The 16,418-nt window shown below is 36.3% G+C and overlaps 1 protein-coding gene across 2 annotated transcripts in view; it reads right to left on the reverse strand.

Moving 5' to 3' along the window:
• Positions 1–9,036, reverse strand: part of sno (Protein strawberry notch) — a 74,179-nt gene extending 65,143 nt beyond the window's left edge. Inside the window, exon 1 of one of the 2 annotated variants that reach the window (XM_073978711.1) lies at positions 8,241–9,036. In XM_073978711.1, coding sequence (XP_073834812.1) covers positions 8,241–8,243 — 3 coding nt within the window. In that variant the 5' untranslated portion in view covers positions 8,244–9,036. The remainder of the gene's footprint in view (positions 1–8,240) is intronic. The other variant, XM_073978710.1, reaches the window with a different exon arrangement.
• Positions 9,037–16,418: the final 7,382 nt, after the last annotated feature.

Genomic DNA, 16,418 nt, shown 5'->3' on the forward strand with positions numbered 1-16,418 from the left:
CCTGAACGCGTAAATTATGTTTCAAATATTCTGCCTACCATCAAAAACTATTCCTCCCCTCTAAAACTTTCTTGTAATTTATTCGTTCTTTACTTTTTTAACAACTTCCTCTTTTTAATTCTTCCCCCTATCCTCTCTTTTCCATCTCCTCTTTTATTTACAGCATTTTCCTCTTTTTTCTACTGGATGATCACAATGGACCGGAAGGTCTCCGAGTGGCGCAGTCAGAAGTTAGTGGCTGCACATCCCCTAACCTAACCTAGGTCCACGTTTTGGTATAACGGTACCACCCGATTTAAGAATTTTTGAGGATTTTATCTACATTGTTTGACCAAACTACCTGAAATTAGACATTTGAGGTTCTTAATGGGTTAGAAACACCTCCACTAAAAATTGTCAAGATAGGTCCACGTTTTGGCATAGCCCCCCCATATAACGGTACCTCCCGATTTAAGGTATTTTGAGGACTTTAGTTACATTTTGCTCCCAAATTGGATCCAATTTGGCACTTGGAGTTTCAAGATGTCAAAAAAAAAACTTCTGCACCAAAAATGTTGAAGATAGGTCCACGTTTTGGTATATGTCCCATATAACGTTACCTTCCGATTTAAGGTATTTTCAGGCTTTAAGCTCCATTTTTGGCTTAAATGTCGTTTAGGCGCAACTCTCGGATCGGGCTGAAATTACAGTACGAACTTCCCCACGGAAAGCTATATATCGTTGTGTTCAGTGTGCCAAGGGCTTTCTACTGTAAAAATTTTAAACCGATCCCAGAGGTGCCCATAAACAACATAAAGGTGTTACAAGTACGAAATTTCCGAAATGTGAAGACCCATATCTCGGGAAGTATGGACTTCCCTCCTGGAAAATTATATATCGTTGTGTTCAGGGTCCCAAGGGCTACCTATGGTAAAAATTTCGGACCGATCCGAGAGGTGCCCCTAAACGACACTTGTTCCCCATTTTTTCCGAATTAGCTGAAATTTGACATTTGAGGTTCCCAATGACCAAAAAGCTTCTTTAATAAGAATAGCCAAGATAGGTCCACGTTTTGGTATAGCCCCCATATAACGGTACTTCCCGTTCAATTTCAATTTGGTATAGAAATGATTTCGCCAAATTATATTCTGCACTACAAAAGACTTTCCATATGCCTTCTATAATAAAATGGCAAGTCTCGAGTCGCATACAGTCTGGCATCCTCTATTGATTTTGCTTTACATGGCCATTGTTCTCATTACTTTAATTTTTGTTTGAATTTCAATGTTTTGGATCACAAAGCCACACACAAGCAGGTCAAAAACACACCCAGCAAAAAAATCTTCGCGTTCACAATAATGTTTTCCTCCTCTTTGCAATAATAAATGTTTGGTGGAATGGTCATTATCTGTTTAAAGAGCAACAAAAACAATAAAAATTCATAAAATATTAATTAATTATAATTAAAGTTGGAAAACAGTGAAACCTTACCGATTTGTGTACACTGTAACCTGGTCTCAATTGGATATCATTTGCTATGTGTGTGGCCAACTGTTAAGGTTCACTTTGTTGGAGATTTGACTGTATGTTTTAAAACAATGTAGATTGTAGTAAAGAATGGTTAGCATAGAAATTTGCCACAGATGTTCTTAAGATGGCCAAAACATTTTCAGCATGGAATATCAACGCCTAAACTATTACAATTATTAAAAGTTTCGAAACATTATATTTATTACAATTGTTCTAAACTTTTTAACAAAAGGGAAAAATAAATATTCTGCTGCATGGCCTTTTTTGTTTGAGACCTACAATGAAATTTATGGAAATGACAGCTGGGGTAAACCGTGTTGATGTTACGCAAATGGGTAAAATAAAGTCATTATCCTAAGTAGAGATGAGAGGAAGATATGTAATCCCTCTCTGAATGCTTTGGCCTTCTATACACACGGCTTCAAGATAAAAGAAGGCACTGGTGCTGGCGTCTACTGTGAAAAGGCTAGATCTTGAAAACTCATACTAGTTGGATGTGGGGTATTCCAAGTTGAGATATTCGCGATCCGTAAGATTGAGATCATTGAACCGGTAACTATCTTTGTGTATAGCCAAATGGCTTAGAAAACTGTTAAATCCTTTAACATCAAATCTGAGGTCGTCATTGAGCGCAGAACACCATTGGAAAACCCAACAAATGCTTTTTCGACTTTGTTGGTGGAAAATTCTTATCTGATTTTGGGTGTTCGACTAACATGTGGTATGTAGTGAGCTGCTACAGTGATGATGTTCCGGAAATTTATGTCAGCTACCCAAGGATCTGAGGGAGTGGGCAGCTCTTGCCTATCAGATTTCCCATGGGTCCGAAAAGTACGGCATTCAGAAGTTATGAAGTCGGGTGGTCTACTTCCGGAAAGTGGTCCGAAACAATGAAAATGATGGGTTGCCAGGATACCTCATTTATCAGACCTGGTGTCACAATGGTGATATCTGGTGAGTTGTGGCAATCTCCTCTTATCCTCGTAGGAGCATCTTCATTCAACGTGCAAGACTTGGAGCTATCAATTTGTTGTACCACTCTGGTTATTACCTAGAACGGAAAGCCAAAGCTCATGATGGGCATTGAAGTTGCCTAGCACCAGACGGTTATTGCCCTCTAAAAGCGAAATAATATCGGGAATATAACGAGGGCACAGCTCTGCATCGACGGTATCCACATATTAAGCAGCTCTACCTCGGCAGTACCACACTTTACTGCTACCCCCATAAATTATATGTATGGGCCACTGGAGTCAAGGTAAAGCGAAATATGTCTGTACTGGACAGACTGATGTATTAGGAAGGCAAGTCCTTCTCCTCAGCTTGGGTGCTTCTATAGACCCTTTCTTAAAGAAAGGGTGCTTCTATAGACCCTTTCTTAAAGAAAGGGTGCTTCTATAGACCCTTTCTTAAAGAAAGGGTGCTTCTATAGACCCTTTCTTAAAGAAAGGGTGCTTCTATAGACCCTTTCTTAAAGAAATGGTGCTTCTATAGACCCTTTCTTAAAGAAAGGGTGCTTCTATAGACCCTTTCTTAAAGAAAGGGTGCTTCTATAGACCCTTTCTTAAAGAAAGGATGTTTCTATAGACCCTTTCTGAGAGAAAGGGTGCTTCTATAAACCCTTTCTGAGAGAAAGGGTGCTTCTATAGAGTCCTTTTGGGAGAAAGGATGCTTCTATAGACCCTTTCTTAAAGAAAGGATGTTTCTATAGACCCTTTCTGAGAGAAAGGGTGCTTCTATAAACCCTTTCTGAGAGAAAGGGTGCTTCTATAGAGTCCTTTTGGGAGAAAGGATGCTTCTATAGACCCTTTCTTAAAGAAAGGGTGCTTCTATAGACCCTTTCTTAAAGAAAGGGTGCTTCTATAGACCCTTTCTTAAAGAAAGGATGTTTCTATAGACCCTTTCTGAGAGAAAGGGTGCTTCTATAAACCCTTTCTGAGAGAAAGGGTGCTTCTATAGAGTCCTTTTGGGAGAAAGGATGCTTCTATAGAGTCCTTTTGGGAGAAAGGATGCTTCTATAGACCCTTTCTTAAAGAAAGGATGTTTCTATAGACCCTTTCTGAATGAAAGGGAGCTTCTATAGACACTTTCTTTCAGAAAGGGTACTTATATAGACCCTTTCTGAATGAAAGGTACTTCTATAGACCCTTTCTTAAAGAAAGGGTGCTTCTATGGACCCTTTCTTAAAGAAAGGGTGCTTCTATAGAGTCCTTTTGGGAGAAAGGGTGCTTCTATAGAGTCCTTTTGAGAGAAAGGGTGCTTCGATAGACCCTTTCTGAATGAAAGGTACTTCTATAGACCCTTTCTGAATGAAAGGGGCTTTTATAGAGTCCTTTTGGGAGAAAGGATGCTTCTATAGACGCTTTCTTAAAGAAAGGGTGCTTCTATAGAGTCCTTTTGGGAGTAAGGGTGCTTCTATAGAGTCCTTTTGAGAGAAAGGGTGCTTCGATAGACCCTTTCTGAATGAAAGGTACTTCTATAGACCCTTTCTGAATGAAAGGTACTTCTATAGACCCTTTCTGAGAAAGGATGCTTCTATAGACGCTTTCTTAAAGAAAGGGTGTTTCTATAGACCCTTTCTGAGCGAAAGGGTGCTTCTATAGACGCTTTCTTAAAGAAAGGGTGTTTCTATAGACCCTTTCCGAAAGAAAGGGTGCTTCTATAGACCCTTTCTTAAAGAAAGGGTGCTTCTATAGACCCTTTCTTAAAGAAAGGGTGCTTCTATAGACCCTTTCTTAAAGAAAGGGTGCTTCTATAGACCCTTTCTTAAAGAAAGGGTGCTTCTATAGACCCTTTCTTAAAGAAAGGGTGCTTCTTTAGACCCTTTCCGAAAGAAAGAGTGCTTCTTTAGACCCTTTCCGAAAGAAAGGGTGCTTCTTTAGACCCTTTCCGAAAGAAAGGGTGCTTCTTTAGACCCTTTCCGAAAGAAAGGGTGCTTCTTTAGACCCTTTCCGAAAGAAAGGGTGCTTCTTTAGACCCTTTCCGAAAGAAAGGGTGCTTCTTTAGACCCTTTCCGAAAGAAAGGGTGCTTCTTTAGACCCTTTCCGAAAGAAAGGGTGCTTCTTTAGACCCTTTCCGAAAGAAAGGGTGCTTCTTTAGACCCTTTCCGAAAGAAAGGGTGCTTCTTTAGACCCTTTCCGAAAGAAAGGGTGCTTCTTTAGACCCTTTCCGAAAGAAAGGGTGCTTCTTTAGACCCTTTCCGAAAGAAAGGGTGCTTCTTTAGACCCTTTCCGAAAGAAAGGGTGCATCTTTAGACCCTTTCCGAAAGAATGGGTGCTTCTTTAGACCCTTTCCGAAAGAAAGGGTGCTTCTTTAGACCCTTTCCGAAAGAAAGGGTGCTTCTTTAGACCCTTTCCATAGAGCATTTCTGAGAAAGGTTGCTTCTATAGAACCTTTCTGAGAGAAAGGGTGCATCTATAGACCCTTTCTGAAAGAAATGGTGCTTCTATAGACCCTTTTTCAGAGAAAGAGTGCATCTATAGACACTTTCTGGAAGGAAGAGTGCTTCTGTAGACCCTTTCTAAGAGAAAGGGCTTCTAAAGAACCTTTCTGAGAGAAAGGGTGCTTCTACAGACACTTTCTGGAAGAAAGGGTGCTTCTGTAGACACTTTCTGGAAGAAAGGGTGCTTCTGTAGACACTTTCTGGAAGAAAGGGTGCTTCTGTAGACCCTTTCTGAAGGAAATAGTGTTTCTATAGACACTTTCTGAAAGAAAGGGTGCTTCCACAGACACTTTCTGGAAGAAAGGGTGCTTCTACAGACACTTTCTGATAGAATGGTTGCTTCTACAGACACTTTCTGGAAGAAAGGGTGCTTCTATAGACCCTTTCTGTAGGAAAGAGTGCTTCTATAGACTCTTTCTGAAGGGAATAGTGCTTCTATAGACACTTTCTGAAAGAAAAGGTGCTTCCACAGACACTTTCTGGAAGAAATGGTGCTTCTACAGACACTTTCTGATAGAAAGGTTGCTTCTACAGACACTTTCTGGAAGAAAGGTTGCTTCTACAGACACTTTCTGGAAGAAAGGGTGCTTCTATAGACCCTTTCTGAAGGAAAGAGTGCTTCTATAGACTCTTTCTGAAGGGAATAGTGCTTCTATAGACACTTTCTGAAAGAAAGGGTGCTTCCACAGACACTTTCTGGAATGAAGGGTGCTTCTACAGACACTTTTTGGAAGAAAGTGTGCTTCTACAGACCATTTCTGGAAGAAACGTGCTTCCACAGACCCTTTCTGAAAGAAAGGGTGCTTCCACAGACCCTTTCTGAAAGAAAGGGTGCTTCTACAGACACTTTCTGGAAGAAAGGGTGCTTCTACAGACCCTTTCTGGAAGAAATGGTGCTTCTACAGACACTTTCTGGAAGAAAGGGTGCTTCTACAGACCCTTTCTAAAAGAAAGGGTGCATCTACAGACACTTTCTGGAAAGAAAGAAAGGTTGCTTCTACAGACACTTTCTGAATTATTAATGGCTAATTTCTACTTTAAAAAGGCAGCTACACTTTATACTCCATTTTCGCTTGTAGGGCAAATGCACCTAATGTCGGCATGTACCAGTAGTCGGCACCTTTTGAATTTGAAATTAAATAACTAAAAATTAAAAAAACAAACTAGGAAAATAATCCTTAAAATTCTTCAACAATATTGTCAGCTAACTTTATACAAAATTTCATTGAGCTAGGACCAATTATTATATCGAAATTTAAGTTTTTGTCAGTGAGGGTTTTTCACCACAACCAAAAGTGCATGTTTCTTAAGAAAAAAATTGTGGAGATGTTAACCTTATAAGCTCTGTAATTATTTTAGAATGAAGAAATTTTCCGCAACATTTTTGTTATATAGGTAGAGAACAGTTAAAAGAACACTTCAGAAAGAGAAATTTTTAAAAAATATTTATAATTGTGCAATTTTTGCTGATGCCGACTTTAGGGACAAACAAATATAAAATTTGCCTGAAGTCGGCATGGGGTTATAAACATTGATTTTTATCGATTACTTTTAGCTAAAAATTATAAAAAATACTAAAGAAATACTTTAAAGGCTAATTAATAAAAAAATAGTTTCAATTTGAAAGGAACTTTAGCGATTTTAAGCAATATTAGCCATGATTTGAAGTACGTACGTTGTGGGGTGCCGACAACTGGGTAATAGATGCCGACTACTGGTACGAACTAATTTATTTAAACAATATGTTTAAATTTTCTTATTTTTTTGAAGTATAGTCAATAGAAACGTATGTAATAAACTAGAAATGTATAAATAACTAATGCTTAAGCTATAGTTCTTTCAAATATTTAAGAAAAAATGTAAAGTATGCATTTTTTCTTTATTTAAATATAACATGCCGACTACTGGATCATATCATGCCGACTATTGGGGAATGGTGCCGACTACTGGTCAAAAAGCAGTATTTCACTAAAATTGTATTTTTTGCATGCTGAACAGAAATAATCAAAAAATTGTTTATATAATCAAAAACTACACAAAATAACGAATCATAACAACTTAAATTTAATTTGATTGGATATTTAGACTCGGAATGACATACGGCTGAAGATACGAGAATCCTTAAAGTGCCGACTACTGGTGCACTTACCCTATAACTGAAGTAAAATTTCATTTTGAAAATAGCACCTACTTCAAATTCATGCTTGGAAACTGTGCCAACTTCAATTGCTCCAACCATTCTAAGGATAAAAAAGTTTGTTACACAGTTCTACTATATATCAGGCTTTCACTGGAATAGTCTTTACCAATTCAGTCAGGCTTGGACACATTGTCCACATCCCCAGAGTTTCACAATACTACTAAATCAGCCATCCCCAGTGTTTCTCTTTGTTGTTTTCTTAATTTTTTAGTAAAAAGTAGTGTAAATAAATATTATCTTGCATTTGGACATCCGTTGTAATAACTTTTACTTTTATTTAGTAAATATTAAGCGCAAAAACAATTCAAATTTCGTTAAGTAAAACGAAAAGCATGTTAAATATTTTAGCACATGTGAAACCCGTGAAACCATGTGAATTTTTAGAGGAAAGGAAGAAATCAACACAACGGAGCCATCAAATAGGAAACACCATTAGTTAAAAAGAGATGGCTATATGTGACTCTCACAATCAAAACAACAACAAAGCAACAATTTTGACAACACACTACATGAACGAGAGAGAACATTGGCTTTTTGACAGCAGCCAATCAACCATGCTGGTTGAGGGGGTTATAACAAAATTTAATTATTAAACAATAAGAAGGGGGAAACCGTGAAACCGCATAGTATTATTAATAATTTTATGCAAATTTCCCATTGCAGGGCGCTTAAACCAATACGCAATAGGAATTGCAACAATTAACCACGATTAAATTGAAGTAAAATAAAATTTACACTCTCTTCATGGCATAGACATAAATGTCATAATGCAGTGTGTGTTGTCAATGGTTTATAACAGAGTTATTGACAACAAAATGAAGAATAACAAAAATATTCATAAATTTATGCAATTTTCTTCCTGTATTTAGTTTATAAACAAATAGCATTTAACAAGTTAAACACGTTTTAATGCAAATGAATTACGGCGCAGTGCCAACCATGAGAAGAGACTAAAAACAACTGTCAAAATTTTCGTAATACGAGAGAGAGCCTCTACCATCAGAAACGAAAAAAAGAAGCATTTTTCTTTGGTTTTTACGTAAAGAAAAAATAACATTATTTGCAAAAAATCACCAACAAATTACTTACCATTTTGTAATATTCCTTTAGCAAATGATGGAAATATTTATTGTTTAACACACTTTTTGGACACTATATCTTGGTATAGGTACTAGGTTTTTTTACGTTTTGTTATTTTGTTTCCTCTTGAGGATGACTATTGTGTTTTTCTAACACTTTAAACACAGCAAAATTAAACTGGCTTTGTTTGTCTTCCGCCTAAACAAATACTTTTTTCTTCTGGAAAATTGTTTCCAAATCCAAGTAAATAGGAAAACGACCACTTTAGTTTTTGTTTGGAATGATTTCTTTTTGTTTTCGTCGTTTTCTATTCTTCTGGCAATGTGTATCCAAGATTGTTAGCTTCACTGGTTTGTTAATACTGCCCTAGAACTTTATAGCTCTTTATTCTTTTCCCATGAAAAAACATTTTCCAATTTGTTTTATTTATTTCCTCAATTCACTTTGTATTATTGTTTTCTATTTTCACTTGCTTTATATTTTATTTGGTATTTTAGTGCTCTTTGTTTCCACACCACTTCTTTTTTCCGTTTTCGCTAGCAGCATTCACCACACAACTCTATTTTATGTAAAAATTATTTATTATTGTTGTTGGCTTTTTCTTGTTCTAAACATTTGCAATTCTTTTCTTGGGGTTTGCGGCAAGAAATTCTCACGATAACGAATTTTTTTAATTTTTTTAGCTATTCTAGCACTAGCACATCCGATCCGAACACACGAAATACCGACAAATGAATTATTTTTTCCGTACCGTCATTAAATGTAGAGTTGTGTAGTGCCGGAACTAACTAGTTCATTGGAATATTCAGACACTGGAACGATCGGAACCATGGTACAATTACTTAGGTAGATGCCTCAGCCCAGCTGATCGAATCCATGGTACAATTACTTAGGTAGATGCCTCAGCCCAGCTGATCGAATCTAAAACGTCAAAAAACTAGGATTTCGCTAGTCCCGGTCCACACTAGAGTGATTTCATTGAAAAAATTGCATGAAATTATGCGTCTCTAGATCGACCTCCATAGTAAAGTAAAATCATAAAATTGCTGTAGTGGGGAATTCGATTTAAGAACACCTAATTTCATGAAATTTTTTAATGAAATTCACGCAAGTGTGGACCGGGACCTATGGAAAATCAAATCAAACATGGTACAATTAAAAAGGTAGAAACAACGGCGAATTGCTACAACAAAGCAACTTTTTTTGTAATGTAAACTGTCAAAACTTTCGCCAAATGGTCTCTTGCTGTCTCTTTTTATCGCTTGTGTTTGTTTATAAAGTGTAGACATGCTATCTCTTACTTACCGAATCATATGGTTTTTTGTTTTGATTTTTCATGGCGAATTCCTACTTTTTTGACGTTTTAGATACGATCAGCTGGGCTGAGGCATCTACCTTTCTAATTGTACCATGAAATCAAAAACGATAAAAAGAGACAGTTTACATTACAAAAAAAGTTGCTTTGTTGTAGCAATTCGCCGATGTTTCTTCCTAAGTAATTGTACCATGATCGAATCTAAAACGTCAAAAAACTAGGAATTCGCTATGAAAAATCAAAACAAAAAACCATATGATTCGGTAAGTAAGAGATAGCATGTGTTGACCTCACTGCATAAACACAAGCGATAAAAAGAGAAAAAGAAATTATTTGGCGAAAATTTTGACAGTTTACATTACAAAAAAAGTTGCTTTGTTGTAGCAATTCGCCGATGTTTCTACCCATGGTACAATTAGAAAGGTAGATGCCTCAGCCCAGCTGATCGAATCCATGGTACAATTAGAAAGGTAGATGCATCGGCGAATTGCTACAACAAAGCAACTTTTTTTGTAATGTAAACTGTCAAAACTTTCGCCAAATGGTCTCTTGCTGTCTCTTTTTATCGCTTGTGTTTGTTTATAAAGTGTAGACATGCTATCTCTTTCTTACCGAATCATATGGTTTTTTGTTTTGATTTTTCATGGCGAATTCCTAGTTTTTTGACGTTTTAGATTCGATCAGCTGGGCTGAGGCATCTACCTTTCTAATTGTACCATGGTCTCATGGTACAATTACATAACTTGACAACTGGTATGAAGATCAGCTGTTTTTGTACCATGGTCTCATGGTACAATTACATAACTTGACAACTGGTATGAAGATCAGCTGTTTTTGGCGCTACACCTTATTATTCCGCCATGTTTCCCATACAAATTTCCTAAAAAAATACGGGAACGGAAAAATGACGGAAATTGCTAAAGCTCCAACAGAAATGTCAAAATCAACGTATCCTCCACTACAGGTTAGGGGTTTATATTTCGATAATATCGATAGGCAAAACTATCTATCGATATTAAATTTTTAAATAATAATCGATATTATCGATAGTGCCATCGATTTTTTGCCAGCTCTAGTACACATTGTCAGTTTTGAATGTCGATACTTCTCAAGTATCGATAATTGTCCAACCATCCAGCAACCACAAAACATTTTGTGGTTGCATGATGAATGATAAAAATGAACGGCCACACTAGCAAGTAACAACAAAGCTGTCATTCAGAACTGACAATGTGTACCCATCTTAAATTTGCGAGTAATTTCGCGTATCTAAATTGCCTATCGTAAACAAACAAAATGAAAGAGTTTTTATTATCTTTTTGTTTAAAATGTAAAAATTGTTGTTTGTTCTTGGTTTATAACCCTGATATTACACACGACAGCACACGAGAAGACAGTTGAGTTCATGTATTACTTGTAAAAAAATAAAAAATTGTTTAAGGCATATTTATAGCTTTGTTCCAGAACTAAAAAGTTTTTACAATTTTTACGACTTTTACACATTTTACCCGAAAAACCGTTTCCGTACACAAAAAAGTTGTAAAATGTTCACTTCTCTTTAAACAAAATGGCGCTGAATGACACTCTCTTTAAAAACTTTTTACTCGACAAATTTGAGCGTATAAAAAATAGTAACATGGATGCCAGCGTCTGATTGGCTTATACGCCGACTTTGACATTTGTTCAAGTTTTTTTTGATGTTTTTTCCATTTTTGCGTTCCTGAACTTTTTGAAAAAACTTTTGTGTGAGAAAAATTTTTCTCTATTTCTCTCTTTTACGATGTTTACTATTAAAAAGTACGGGAACAAAGCTAATATAAGGTAGAAGTGACAATCAGATGTATTTTTACTTTTTTTCAAAATATAATAGGGTGTACCCATGAAATCAGAAACTTCGAAATTTGCTAACATAAAATACTTCTTTTTATCGTAAACCTATAATAACAGTGACCTACGACAGTTCTGAAAGCTTTATATTTACATTTTATTTCAAAATTTGTTCTATTTTATAGGATTTTTAAAAGGTATTTATGTTTTTTAATTAATTTCTCGTTGGAATCGAGCTTGATGATCAATGAATAATGCAAGTGAAAAAGGAAAGCCGATGACGATTCGAACCCATACACACACCCACCACTATGTGACATATGTTTCGACTTTGGTAAAGTCTCCTCAGACATATCGGATGTGGAGCGGCTTCGATGTCCTCGAACTTTTCTTCTTTCAAATGCATTTTGTTTTTGTTTTTTACAACAACAATGGGGATTTTCCCATTTAGTTGTGCTTTCATGACACACGCTTAGCGCTGCCTTAGAAAGTAATGAGTTTGGTTCTGAACGCTTACACGCCGTGACAACACTTTTTTTCTTGTGCTTTTCAAGGACGTGGGTTCAAACCCCAGCCTGGCTCAGCTGATTTTATTTTTTATTTGAAAATTTTGCGTTTTTTAGGCGAAGATCATTTTTAGTATTAATTTTTAATTAATTTTTCGTTAGAATCGAGCTTGATGATCAATGAATAATGCAAGTGAAAAAGGAAAGCCGACGACGACTCGAACCCACACACCCACCACTATGTGACATGACATGTACTTATGTTTTTCCTGAGAAAAAATTTTGGAACGACCCCATTATTCAATATTTTTTGACATTAAATTTTCTATAATAACAATGTTGTTTTTGTAAATTTGTTAGTTGTTGTAATTCATGCACTTACCTTATATAAATATGCCTTGAAATTGTTCATGTGACGTAGGCGTCTGGACAATGGCAAAACAAATTTTAATATTATGAATAAAAATGGTCTTTTTACAAATTTGAATTTATATCACACTTCAATTGTTCAATGTTTAATCAAATCCTGTCGTCCTTTTTGTTATTTGAAATAGGTTTGTTTACATTTATTTAAAAAGTCCATGTTTACTGTCTATGAAAATTACCAGACTGCGCCAGGCAACTAGCCAAATGTTTGTATGTATTAGTAAATCAGAGTTGTATTTGCTGACAGTCTGTCCTGTATAAACGCCAAGTTATAAAAGTTTTCATTTCAAATCTTCATAGAACAAGAATTGAGCCCCAGGTCTTAATAGCCTGTTTATATTATAGCTTTTTGCTGTGTTAACCCTGCGTTTACAAATGACAGGACAGTTGAGTTCATGTATTGATTGTCAAAAACCCAAAACTTGCCTGTGTGACGTAGGCGTCCAGACAACTGCAAAAACAGTTGTAAAATTATGAATGAAAATCATCGATTCCTTTTCGTTTTTCGTTCACATATTCTGTTTTTGTACATATTCTTTTGTTTTCAGCACATTTGAATTATTATCTCACTTATTTTTGCAAAAAATGTCAAAAATTTGTTAACTCGGCTGTCTGTGAAAAAATAATGGACAGCTGCGAGACAAACGACAAATGTGTTTATGTGTTAGTAAATCAGAGTTGTATTTGAAGACAAATTGTCTGGTGTAAACGCCTAGTAACCTTCTTTCATGGTACAAATACACAGGTAGCCGCATCGGCAATTGTTGGCAACATAAGATGTCAAAATTTGACATCAATTCAATGCAATTGACACATTATGTTACCATCGGCTGGCATGATAATGCTACCTGAATTATTGTACCATGCCTTCTTTATTAGGTTTACTAATGGGTACTTTACACGATATGTTTTTTACATATGAGTTGTCACTTTGCATATACATTTTGTATAGGAAAAGTGACAACTCATATGTAAAAAACATATCGTGTAAAGTACCCATAAATCCGGTAAAATGTAACCGTACAATAAACTATTAAGGCCTACGTACATAAGCTGCATCGCCTGGTTGCCTTGCTTGCTTCTGATAAAATAATAAAAAAGAAGAGGGCAACCCAGTTCAAAGTTTGCTCGACCTCCTTTATTCTTTTATTTTTATTATGTCAAAAATGAAGCAGGAAAGCAAGGCAATCAGGCAAAGCAGCTTATGTACCCAGGCCTTTAGTTCTAGGTAAATGCGGTTTAATTTCTATGACGGACGGTTCTCAACATCAATGAACGGAAATAAACAAAACGATTCCCGTACCAATCACACAAAGCCACAAACTTTTCAGCTTCTCTGAATCGTTTCATTCTCACAACCAAAACAAAAACACAAACTTTTCAATGTAAAACAAGTAAAAAAGTATCAGTCGGCTTTGCCGACAGAGATATACCCTCAGCCTGTGTATATTGAAACAATTTTTTTTCCAAAAAACGCATGTATTTAGAGAGTTTTAAAAATTTTGGGCGTTTGAACTGACAAAAATGTTGATTAGGATTTAATATCAAAAGTTTTGCGGAGGAGATACTAAAAAGAATGGATCTCCAGCCACTACATATGGTACCATAGGGGTTTTTTAGAACTTCAGGGATGTTTGCTCAAGAAGTATGAACTTGCCCCTGAAACAACTTTTACCATCGCAATTGAGGCAGCAATGCAAGTTGCTTCAACAAAAATCAAAGTGATTCGAAAGCAGGTCTTAAAGGGAACATGTATCCGAAATTTTGAGTGGGAGGTACCGGATGGAGTGGACAAATATAGTCTATATTTTAACCTGATCTATATCTGGTAGATATATTAGGATGTGTAAAGTATGGACCAATTCGGCCACTCTCTTCAAGAGTTATCGTACGCACAATTTTTCCGAACATTTTTGAACTTTTGTGGGGGAGGTACCTGAAGGAGTGGACCGATATGGCTTATCTTCGAACTTAAACTATGTTTGGACAAAATATTACTAAGGCCAAACTTTGGACCGAATCGGCAGACCTGTTCGAGAGTTATTTTGCCCTCCAACCTCCTCACACGGTGTCATAGGGGTTTTTTGCAACTTTCAGGCTATTTTCTCAGGAAGTATGGACTTGTCCCTGATGAAACTTATACCGTCGTATGGAGGGCAGTGAATACAAGTTGCTAAAGCAAAAATCAAAGCGATTCGAGAGATGTTCCTAAACTGAACTTTTCCAAAATTTTGTGTGGGAGGTACCCGACGGAGTGGACCGATTGAGTCCATATTAAAACCTGATCTAAGTCTGGTACACGCTCCACGATGGGCAAAGTATGGACCAAATCGGTAACACCCTTCAAGAGTTATCGTGCGTACACATTTTCCGAACATTTTCGAAATTTTGTGGGGGAGGTACGGGAAGGAGTGGACCGATATAGCTCATCTTCGAACTTAAACTAAGTTTGGACAAAATATTACGAAAGCCAAAATTTGAACCGAATCGGTTCATCCCTTCGAGAGTTATCGTGCGCTCCAGCCAGCCAGACAGACAGACCGACGGACGGACATTGCTCAATCGACTCCAAATTGTCTGAAACACATTTCGTCCAAACATACTTGGGGTCTAAAACCATTATTTCGATGAGGCACATTTTGCCCGTATGAAAGTGTATATACCCTTCATAGCCTAAAGGCTGAGGGTATAAAGATGGAAACCGTACGATTGCGGAAATGTAACTTCTGTTATGCTTTGCCGAGTTGTTTCATTCACCACCGAAACTAGAAGTATTTTTGGGAAACGTTTGCCGTGCGTATTGTCAATGACACACTCAGACACACACACAACCCTATAAGATACCATCAGCATACCTCAGTGAATTTTATCAACCACCAATCAGCATACAACAGTGAATTTTATCAACCACCAAACTTTTTTGATTTATTCACATGTGTTTAGTACTATTCCGTTTTCTATCTGCTCTTGTGGAGTTGAGTACTTTTCGCTTTTCGTTTTGTTCGCACTCACGAATATAAACAAAACAAAACTAAACAGCGAGCTCGGCCAACGAGGGTTATGTTTCGTTTTGTATTGTTCCTATCATGATACAATGAATAGGTAGCATTATCAGCCCAGCTGAAGCCCAGCTGATGGTAACATAATGTGTCAATTGCATTGAATTTATGTCAAATTTTGACATCTTATGTTACCAAAAACGGCAGTTGCTGCTACCTATTCATTGTATCATGGTTCCTATGGAAAATACGAAACGAAACGATTGGAAATGTTATTTAAATTATTTTTACGTACTCTGCTCAACATACGCGGCGCCTGTACGATGTATAAGTTACGTTATTAACTAATCACAATACACTAATCACACCACAACAGTAGAGTTGTTAAAATCTAGTTCGTTTGAACGACCTAGTTCAAAATATAGTTCAGTGGACACCGGTTGTTTCCATGAACGAACTGCGAATGAGTTATATTATCTCTTTGTTTTAATAAAATAAAGCATACGCAAACGAACTATGGTACTGAGCTAGTTCACTAGATTTAACAACTCTACACAACAGCTTTCCCACCATGGTGTTGCCACATTGCATGCCGATGTTTATCGTTACAAAAACAAAACAAACCGGCAAAATGTTTACTTTATTTTTATTTCATATATTTGGTATTTATATATCATACACATATACATATTTTTGTAAAATAAACATAAAAATATACAACATCTAAAGTATATATTAGAATTAAGCACATATTTTTGTTATAATAGTCGTTATTGTTGTTTTAAGTAATACTTTGTATATTTAAAAAAAATATGTGAAAGTTCATAACATTAGCATTAGAGGTTATTCCAAGGCATATCGACCAGGTAGTGGCATCGACAAATATGTTATTTCAAAAATTTCTTTATGTTGTTGGGGAAATTACAACAAAAATATTTTTGTTTATAAAGAGATTTGACTTTTCATATTCGAACAGCTGGTGTGATACCACTACCTTACTACCTTGGTAATTGTGCAATGGCATGGTAGAACAAATACAAGGTAAAGTTAATACTACAACAAATACAACTCGAACAACAACCAGAAAGGAATTTGTTTTTGTTTGTAACGTTAC

This window comes from Musca autumnalis, unplaced genomic scaffold (genome assembly GCF_047663935.1).
Source record: "Musca autumnalis isolate F117 unplaced genomic scaffold, ASM4766393v1 scaffold_3, whole genome shotgun sequence".
In the NCBI taxonomy this organism is placed as follows: Eukaryota; Metazoa; Arthropoda; class Insecta; order Diptera; family Muscidae; genus Musca; species Musca autumnalis.